The sequence below is a fragment of the Macrobrachium nipponense genome, chromosome 17 (assembly GCF_015104395.2).
Source record: "Macrobrachium nipponense isolate FS-2020 chromosome 17, ASM1510439v2, whole genome shotgun sequence".
Taxonomy (NCBI): Eukaryota; Metazoa; Arthropoda; class Malacostraca; order Decapoda; family Palaemonidae; genus Macrobrachium; species Macrobrachium nipponense.
The window spans coordinates 62,549,504-62,559,701 of record NC_087210.1 but is presented as its reverse complement, the minus strand read 5'-3'; the positions used below and the strand labels follow the sequence as shown (position 1 = coordinate 62,559,701).

General features: G+C 35.6%; 1 protein-coding gene across 1 annotated transcript in view; it reads left to right on the top strand.

Annotated features, from left to right (window-relative positions):
* Positions 1-230: 230 nt before the first annotated feature.
* LOC135195921 (uncharacterized) overlaps positions 231-10,198 on the top strand; it is a 29,593-nt gene continuing 19,625 nt past the window's right edge. The window contains exons 1-2 of the mRNA XM_064222425.1: positions 231-825; positions 1,305-1,423. Of these exons, the coding sequence (XP_064078495.1) occupies positions 231-825; positions 1,305-1,423 (714 nt within the window). The remainder of the gene's footprint in view (positions 826-1,304; positions 1,424-10,198) is intronic.

Here is a 10,198-nt window from a genome sequence, read left to right as displayed (position 1 = left end):
AACATATTCAGCACTGAAGATTTTCCTGCTATGGTTCCACGTGATAAAGTGAATCTTGTGGAAAAATAAATGAAGAGGCACAGGTAGTTGGGGATAGTCAAGAACAGGTTAATGTGTCCGAAGACAAAAATGAAAAGGAAGATGAGAAAAATGGGAATGAAATTAATGTGAATGAAGACGGCAATGCAAAGGAAGACGAGAATAATGGATTTTCCTTTTTTTATAATGAAATGGATGTGAATGAAGAAGACAGTACAAAGGAAGGCGAGAATAATGGAAATGAAATGGATATAAATGAAGACAGTGCGATTGGAAAGAAAATGGATGTAAATAAAGAAAACAGTCCAAAGGAAGATGAGAAAAATGGAAATAGAAAGGAAATTGAAGTGAATGACAAAGATTTAGCAAATAATAATTTCGGCGACAATAAGACGGATAAAGGGCAAAGCCCAGATGGAATAATAACTGGTATAATAGAAGCAGAAGTACACCAAGATATGGGAGGACCAGAGGACAGTAACACCCAAATAGAACCAAGGTTGAGAGAGCGAAGTCCTTTGCATGGCGAGCAGTCGTTAGATTTCATGGATTTAAAGTTCCTTAGTAGTGAAGATAAAACTGATCATGATATCACAGTAAAGGCAGGTCCAGTTGTACATTTAGCACCGGAAGCGTTTTCACAAGACTTGTTTGCTGAAGGTATATCAGAGGATGCCGGGGAAGAAGCCGTCACTATTGATGACGACTCAAGTAGCAATTCAGAAGATGGTAGTGAAGTGGGAGGAGTACCTGGCATCGATGATGGGAAAGACTCTGAGAAGAAAAGTGAATGGTCTGTTAAAGTGAAGTCAGGGGGGAAATTAAAACTGAGAAAGAACAAGAATAAAAAGAATATTGCCAAAAAGAGGAAAATAGTTTAGGAACTTACAGATTTATTGCTTTATTAGTCCTTTATATCATTCATTATGGCATTTAATATTGCCACAATCAATATAAATGGCTTGAATGAGGAAAACAAACAAATTAAGTTTATATCAATGGCTAAATATCATAAATTGGACATTGTAATGTTGCAGGAACATAATATAAAGTGTATCAGTAAATTAAGCTATGTTAGTAAATATTATGAAATATTCATTATCTATACTACGTGCTTGAAAGGAGGTGTAGCCATATTGATAAGTAAGCGTTTGTCACCTGTATATGTCATAAGCCAGGAATCAGATGTGGAGGGCCGTATAATAAGTTTACCGTTCGTATTGGTGAACAAGTGTTATTCTTGTTAAATGTGTATGCGCCATCAGGTACTGGTAAGAAAAAGGAGAGGGAAGATTATTTTGATGAATTGTGTTATTATTTGAGGCATAATGTTGATGATATCATTTTTGGTGGGGACTTTAACTCTGCAACTAACGCTAGAGATGTAAGTAATGGAGATGATAAATTGATCTCTAAGAAATTTACTCTGTTATCAAAGGCAATTGGTTTGTGAGATGTTGCCAATACGAATATTTCAAAGGACCATAGTTATATAAGAGGAAACTATGCTTCTCGCATTGACAGGATATATGTGACTAAACTGTATTCAAATATCAATGTATGTGAAACGATTCCTGTATCATTTTCAGATCATAATATGGTTGTAACCAGTATCAAAGTTAAATCACCTTCTATTGGAAGAGGTGTATGGAAATTAAATGTAAGTCTGTTAGCTCAGGATGAGGTGAAAGAAAAATTAAAGATCTGTGGGCGAGTCTTAAAAAGGGAAAAGATAATTTCAGATATATACTAGAATGGTGGGATCATTGTAAAATTCAAATAAAAAGATTCTTTATAAAGGAGTCTAAACAGATAGCATCAGAAAAATATGGTTTGATCAATCTTTTGCAACAAAGGCTTAAAGATTTATACATGAGAGCAGGGATGATGGTGTAGAATTTACAATGATAACTTCAATAAAAGAGAGGGTAGAAAAACTGAAAAATGATATTTGTGAAGGGGTAAAGGAAAGAACAAAAATTAAAGACAAAATAGAAGGAGAAAGGTTATCATGCCACTTATTAAGGGAAGAGAAAAAACAAGGTAATCGTGTATTACGTAATATCGTGGGGCCTGAAGGACAAGTATTGGATAAAACAGATGCCATTTATACTATTCTACAGAATTTTATAAAGAATTATATAAGAAAGTTGATGTTGAACTTCACGTGCAGGAGAAGTTCATAGCATTATAATAATACTGGAAGAAGAGGACTGTGAAATGTTGGTTATGATATTACAGAAAATGAGTTAAGTGCTGTAATTAAGAATTTGATTAATGGGAAAGCACCAGGTTATGAGGACGGGTACCGACAGAATTCTATAAGGAATTTTTACCCATAATAAAAGATGAGCTATTAATGGTCATTAAGAAAGTACTTGAATGCAAATATTTGACTTCTTCACAAAATATAGGATTAATCAAACTTCTTAGCAAAGGGACTAAGGGGAATACCCTTAATGACTGGAGGCCTATTTCACTTTTAAATGTCGATAATAAAATAATTGCGAAAATATTAGCAAACAGGTTAAAGATTGTCATGCCAAAATTAATCTCTGAAAAACAATATTGTAGTGTAAAAGGGAAATCTATCATAAACTGTAATAATAACATTCGAGATATCATCCACTATGTCAATGAGAATATATAAGTGGTAGCTGTTTTAAAACTAGATTGGGCAAAGGCCTTTGACATGTTGATCATGACTTCTTGTTTAAAATAATGCAAAAACTGGGAATACCATGCATATTTGTCGAGTGGATAAAGGTCCTTTATAAGAATTGTATGAGTCAGTTGTGTATTAATGGGTATCTAGGTAACCCCTTTCCCATTGAAAGATCAGTAAGACAAGGATGCCCTCTCTCTATGCTACTGTATGTTTTATATGAGGAGTCATTATATTTGGAAATTAAGCAAAATGAAGGTATAAAGCCAATTCAACTTCCAAATAACATAAATTCTATGTTGCTGTCAAAAGTCTGGCATCTAGCTGATACAATACCATTAAGCAAAATATATGCTCAGAAAATAAAATAGCATTTTTAAGGTTTTTAGGTGTTTTGGAAAGGGAAATATCAACCTGTAGGTAGAGCTACTTTGTTTTTGCCTATGAATGAAGGTGGATTAAACATAATAAGTGTATACCACAAAGCTGCGGCTATTCTTGCTGCCACAAGCCTTAAGGAAGCTCTGAATGGTAGGGAAATGACTATATATTACTGTAAGATAAGACTAAGCCATTTGGTAGAGACTGCTCCCTGCACAGATCTGTCATTTGTTACTCATGCATTCTATACCAAAGCAATTGAGGGTATAAGAGCAGTGTGTAAGCATAAATATTTCCCCATTGTTAAAAGTAAACATATTTACGATGAGCTTTTTTCCAAGGTTCCCGCAAAAGTTGAAAGCAATTACCCTCTGCTGTGTTGGGGGAGAGTATGGAAAAACATAAATAACAAATTAATTGGTATTCGGGAGAGAGAATTTTTGTTCAAATATGTACATGAGGTATTGCCCACAAATGTAAGACTAAAAAAACATGAAACTAAGAGACAATGGAAATTGTAACCTTTGTAATGAACAAGAATACACAATGCATGTATTTTATTTTTGCATTAAGATAAAAACGGTTTTCGATTGGTTTAGTGTAAAATTATCATCAATGTGTTCTATTAATAAGAGAAATTGGTTCAACCTTTTGTACTTTGATTTTGATTACAAAACAACCAGGGACAAAAATACAGCAATTATTTTAGTGTGTAATTATCTGTATGTTGTTTGGATTAGCAGAGTTAAAAACCTAGATGAAAGAGATATGATTAATTATTTCAAAGGTAGGCTTAATTATTGTAAATGGATGTTAAAGTCAGTTTATGGGCAAAAGATTAATAAGTTAGTCACGGAAGACTTCTTGGAGACGGTGTTATGAGCAAAATGGGCTTCTTTGAGAATAGCAAAAACAATGTAACTTGAAATTGTGCTTCCTATATGTAAGGGTTTCTTTCTCTTAGGGGCCGGTGAGCACTCCATAAGAGCCCTCCTCGGAGGGGGAGGCTGATAGCCATAAGATCCTCCTCTGGCGAGGGAGGAGCAATACCCGGTCCCACACTGATGTATTTCTTATTTTGTGGGTTAACCACATATTGTAGTCTTTTATAGAGCATATGTATACTGTGCAAAGACTATATTGTACATGAGATTACTATGTAAAAATATGTGTATATATGGATGTATAAATTTACAATAAAAGAAAAAAAAATACAAAATTACAGCGGAGGAAATTTTTATTTTTCAATAATAGGTACTAATAAACAAGCAGCCTACTTTTAACGATCATTGAGTCTATTTATCAAGCACCTCTCTCCAGGCTTAAACACAATGTTTCTTCATCTCCTCTCTCTCTCTGGCCTAAGTGTTGTCTGGGCATGTAAATACGAACTGTTCTGGTCGCTTAGCTCTTTCCCTTCCTTGAATAGGTAACCTTATTCATAAGCTCATGTTTTATATTAAAGTTTTAAATAATATTTTTAGCTGACTTTTATGATAGCTGAGGTTCTCTCTGGGTCATAAACATTAAACGGCTCTTTCGTGGATAGTGACCTCCAAGAGTTGTAAACCGGTATATTTGTAACCACCTTTGAGGAATCTTCAACACAAGACTGTTGGGGATTACCGTTAAAACACAAAAGACGGTAAATATCATAAAGATAATTACTTCCAATAAAAATTAGGCCTAGATAACCACCCCCACAACAATCTAAGAAAGATCCCATTAACCGACATTGGCTGTAAATGTAGAATTAGGAAGTAGCTTATTTATATTTCCTCCTCGTTAAGTTCATTAAACGTTTCAATTTCTCGAACGCAGAGCCAAAATAATGCCTTTTCGAATACTCCATTGATGAAAAATGCGAACAGAATCTGACTTGGGGATTTTCTGAAAACGTCCGCCAGAGGGAAGCATTCTGGATGAAAATGGGGAAAAGTTGTAGCACTTTTGCCACAACACATCGAAGCACAACCTACCAATATTAGCATAACGGTAGTTTGTTTTTAATGTTTGCTTAACACGATCTATAATAAAAAAAAAAAAGCTTCATGAATGTAAAGGGACTTTGATACACACAATAATTTCATTGCAATTGTCGTTTAATTATCAAAGTACAATATCGTTGTATTTGTCGTTTAATGATCAAAGTACAATATCATTGTATTTGTCGTTTAATGATCAAAGTACAATATCATTGTATTTGTCGTTTAATGATCAAATTATTCTTTTTCTCTGTGTTTGTACAAACTTCATTGAGACGTAGAAGTTAAGCTAAAGGTGTTGAATAGCGTATTCGACGTATGTTGGGCAAGATTTCACATTATTACGTTATAACGTCATTTGCACCACTGGTCACAAGATCTGTACTTTTCCTGACGTCATCTATCAACCTAAAGCATAACGTAATACCTCAACATTGAAATGAACATGACCTTTCATTTATTTCTCAGGAAAATGAACTATTTATAGCCTGAAGCCTGACAGACCGTCAAGAGTAAAAGATGGTGTTTTGTCGTTGTTGAAAAAGAGCAAATTTTCTCTCTAAAGACGTAGCACGAAGTTACACATTTTAGATCTAATGGCTTTCATATTTTCGCTCTTATGAAAGAAGGCGAAATAAACCTTCAAGTGCAGCCGTGTTATTCTCCAATGACAGCAGCGACACCAAGGCCATAAAGTATGAAACATAAGTGATACTTAAGATGTGAGCATCTCTTTAGATGTAACGACCACTTAAGAATTCCGCTGCTGTCGTTATACCAGCGGCAACTGCACGGAACAGCCCAAAGCCAGAAAGTGCGCCATTTGTTCCTAATTATTACTCAAATCATCCTTTCACTGACCCTGAGACAGGCAGACAGACAAGCAGACACAGACAGACAGGATAGGTTGATATGTAGTTGCTATTTTCCTATTTGTTGTGATCTTTTTATTGTGAATTTTTGGCTCATTAAAATAACGGCATGCACACAAACAGGCACACAGGCAGAGAAGTATAGATAGATACATACATATATATAGAGAGGAGAAAAAAAGCAAACGTTTACGTTTGTTTAAGGGGGATATTACGAAAGCGTGGTTCAACATTGGAAGTGTGTTCTAAAAGCACGACAAAATATGCCATCAAAAGTTCGGCGTTTGTTTCGTCTTCACCTGATTAATTGGGAGAATATTCTTTCAACGTAGACTGAAGAGTGTGGCAATACAAGGAGGCCACACATGAAGTCAGACAATAAACTAAACTTGGACTGACCATCTCCATTTAATATATTCCTTAAATTATGCCAAAATTAAGGTACTTCCTTTGCCCAAAAAAGGGCCCTCCGCTCTTCCTGTAAGTCACCAAGTTGACGCTCAGACACTGAAGAAGGAAAGTTCAGAGCAATTTTAATGGTGGACTCCATCTGTCTTTTAGTACTTGTTGCTTCGTTTGGCTCTATGCCATGTTGTGCAACACAGCAATGACACTGTCTTCTTCTAAACAAATCCTTTCGAGTATCTGACAAGGAAGCTGGGACGAAAACACTAAGCAGCTGTCTGACAGGAACCTGCGTTCATTTTTCACCAGATTCAGGACTTTCTGTGCATGATTTCCAAGATTTCGGAGATTTTCACATTTTATTGAAAGCTTCCAAGCTTTGAGTTAATTTTTCAAGATCTTGAAAAGATTTTTCAAGCGCAGGTAGCACTGGTAGAGAGCAGGGGGCAACAGATGGCAAAGTCTGGCTAACACGCTTATGATACAAATTTCAGAAGCACTTTTCCCGCTACCGGACATCATAACTTCTTCACTTGGATCTTGAGGGTTTATAATGACAAGCGAATTAAAAAAAACGCGACTAGTTCGAGAAGTTACGAGGGAATTATTACTATTACAATTATATATATTATATATTTTTTCTCTCACCAGACTGCAGTTAATCTCAAGATTTCATTTCGTAAATTTCCCTCATTTCTCATTTCTCCCTTGTTTAGAACTAAGAGAATATTACTGACACGTATATCTTATATACATGATAAACATGACCTGAATACGATGAACAAATAAAATTTGACTTACAACTAACCTGACTCATATGACCCATTTAACAACAATAAAAGTACCGAAATAAAAATTTCTTTGCATAAGGACAAATGAAACAAGCCAAGGAAAACAAACCGAGATGAAGGTACGAACTATTGAGGATAACTATGTTAATATTATGCCTGTATTCAGGTCAAGAGCTAACAATGAGATAGAATACAAGCGATGTTCTTTATTCCAAAGATCTCTGATATAAGTGTCAAATGTGTAAAACCAACGAGAAAATTAGTTTGGAAACGTTAGCGAAAAAAAATATAACGTATTGCCAACTTGGAGCAGTATAATGTCTGTCTACTGACGAGAGGTTTGTTGTATCAGCTTTTCAGTTATTCTGCAGAAATAGTGAGAATAATAACAGCATAAGAAAGGAAGTATTTCACAACGAATACAAAAGCAAAAACAACATAATTGCACATTAGCAGATCATTACGAAAGGAATTAACAATAACACACAATAGACCAAAAACTTAATTTTCTGTTCGGGTAATGAATAAATAATTCCATCTTGGAATCATATATCTGTGGAGATTCACTTTTGGAAATGGCTCTCTCGTTTTTCTTATGTGGTACCTTTTCAGCGATTCCTATACCTCGCTGTATTTACCTAAATATTTCTACTTTTGAACATTTTCTTTGGGTGATTTTGTTTCTTTAAGAAATATGAATTTTCCCTGTTTTTGTAATTTTTTGCAGCATTATCTAATTGTTATATTGTAAACACGATTGTTTACTGTTAATGGTTCAGTGTTTCCCCTTTTATTGCTTCTGTTTCGAAGCAAATTCACCTTTCAAATTCTGTCCATTTCCTCCCCGCACGGAATCCTACAATTAGTGGAAGCCCCTTTGTAGTGTTCTTAATCGGTTCTAGATTACATACTGCTGTATATTTGTCTAAATAATATTCTTGTTTACTGTGTTCCTTTCAAACAGCTTTTCAACAAAAAATCGTTCAGACATGTATCAAAATTATATATAACATTTTTATTATGCATTATGTGCCACATTACTTTCTACAGAGAGAGAGAGAGAGAGAGAGAGAGAGAGAGAGAGAGAGAGAGAGAGAGACCTCTGGATATACTTCAAACCCAAGTCTTTTTAATAGCATGCGTTTAGCAAAAACTCTTCTTTTTCCCTCTAGTGGAATCGACAGAAGGCCAGACCTTGCGGAGATAAAAGTGACACATAAGAGGAAAGAAGCGTCTGAACCGTTTGTTCTGAAATGCCGTATATTTACCTTCACCGTAGGGATGGTATTATCGTCTTTCATTTTCATTTTTTCTGAAGCGCCATCCTCAACTGCTAGAGCTCTGTTTTAACATTTATTCTTTTTATTGATATATGATGTTTCTCTTTAGGGGTTTCAATCAGCAAGAGTCCACCAATATGAAATCACATAGTATGAAATATATCAGTATATCTTCACTATTATACATTTGTTTGCCGATATTTTACATTGCTGGAGAGAGAGAGAGAGAGAGAGAGAGAGAGAGAGAGAGAGAGAGAGAGTAATTCACATAACATATCGCCATGAAACTTGCGCAGAAAGACAAGATAGACGAAATGGACTTGCAAGAATGAATGCCTCCGATTAAGGAACGACCAATGACAAATGGCAGAAGAAGGGAGGACAAAGGAGAGAGACTAAGGTGCCCAGCGACAGAAAGTGGGAAACAACAGATGATTCTTTCAAGTTTACAGAAGAAAACGCCAAGTAAGTAGGATGTTAGGGAGATTCCGTACCTAGTAGTACCATCTTACAGTGAAGAAGGTTTTTCTTAAGATTTAATGCATTTAATGCATCGTAAAATACCGTTGGTATAAAAAACGAGCCCAACATTTCTGAAAAAAACAGATTCATCTGATATATAACGAAGGCTTCGTCAATATTTGTGTACAAGATGCATTCGACAATATCCTGTCCCTACCTAACTTGGTACACATGTTCCGGTGGCACTAAGTGTCATTATACCATTGCAGAAACAGACGGCTTCTGCGACTCTAAATACTCCGCCTTGTTACTAAAAAATAAATAAATAAATAATTAAATAAACACACATTTACGATCTGAGCTACAGAAACAGAATTCCAAGGTGCGTGACACATCAATAAGCCACAATGGTCATTTCATCCACGACTACTGCCCGCATTATTCTGACGTAGCAGAACTCCCGCTCACAGCTCTTCCCATTTACCACTTACTTTGAACCACAGAGAAGACTTATAACATAAAGCTCATAGTAGGAGGAGCGTCCTTCGTTTTGTACCTATGTAATTTGGAAACAAAACTTGACCACGTTTAGTCTAACTGCAGAAAAAATAACCAGGACACCTTAAAGCCCCAACCACCCCCTTCCTCTTTCCCACAAGAATGACAATGAATCTAGATAAACCTGATAAATCATCAGAAACGCCTACAAAACCAAGACCAGAACAGCGTGGATCTTGCAAATCTCCTTAAGAATGTTGGTAAAATTCCATTCTCAAAAGACGATGCATATTCCGTGTTGCATCGATCTTCGACCATTGCTATCCTATACCGGGAATTGCCGGCATTCCTTATCAACTGGTGAAGTCTTCCGTGAAATGATGTTGTGCTCAGCCAGCGTTCCTCCCTCCTCCAGTCTCGGAAAAAATAGGCGACGATGCTTCCACTGCGGAAGGAAAATATAATGCAATGCTGATGAATTATTATCACTGCTGTTGCTTTGGCTGTGCTGCCTTTTTCCTAAATTAGAATGTCGGGTTACAATATCTCGACAATTTTCGTAGATTATCATGGACCGACTTTAAATTTGGGAAAGTTTAATATTTAAGTTTTGTAATATAAAACGAATTATTTTCAATGTTAAAATAGCAGGTTTGGAAATTATTTTACAATTCTGATACATTCTCTTCATTTTCTTGAGCGAATATTGTATTTCCCTGTTGTGTTCCGGTCACTGTTAGTTACAGCGTGGCTTATTCATATTGCATTCTTTTATGCTATGAGATAATTCTCTTGTTATTTAAATCCGCTAGAAGTGTCT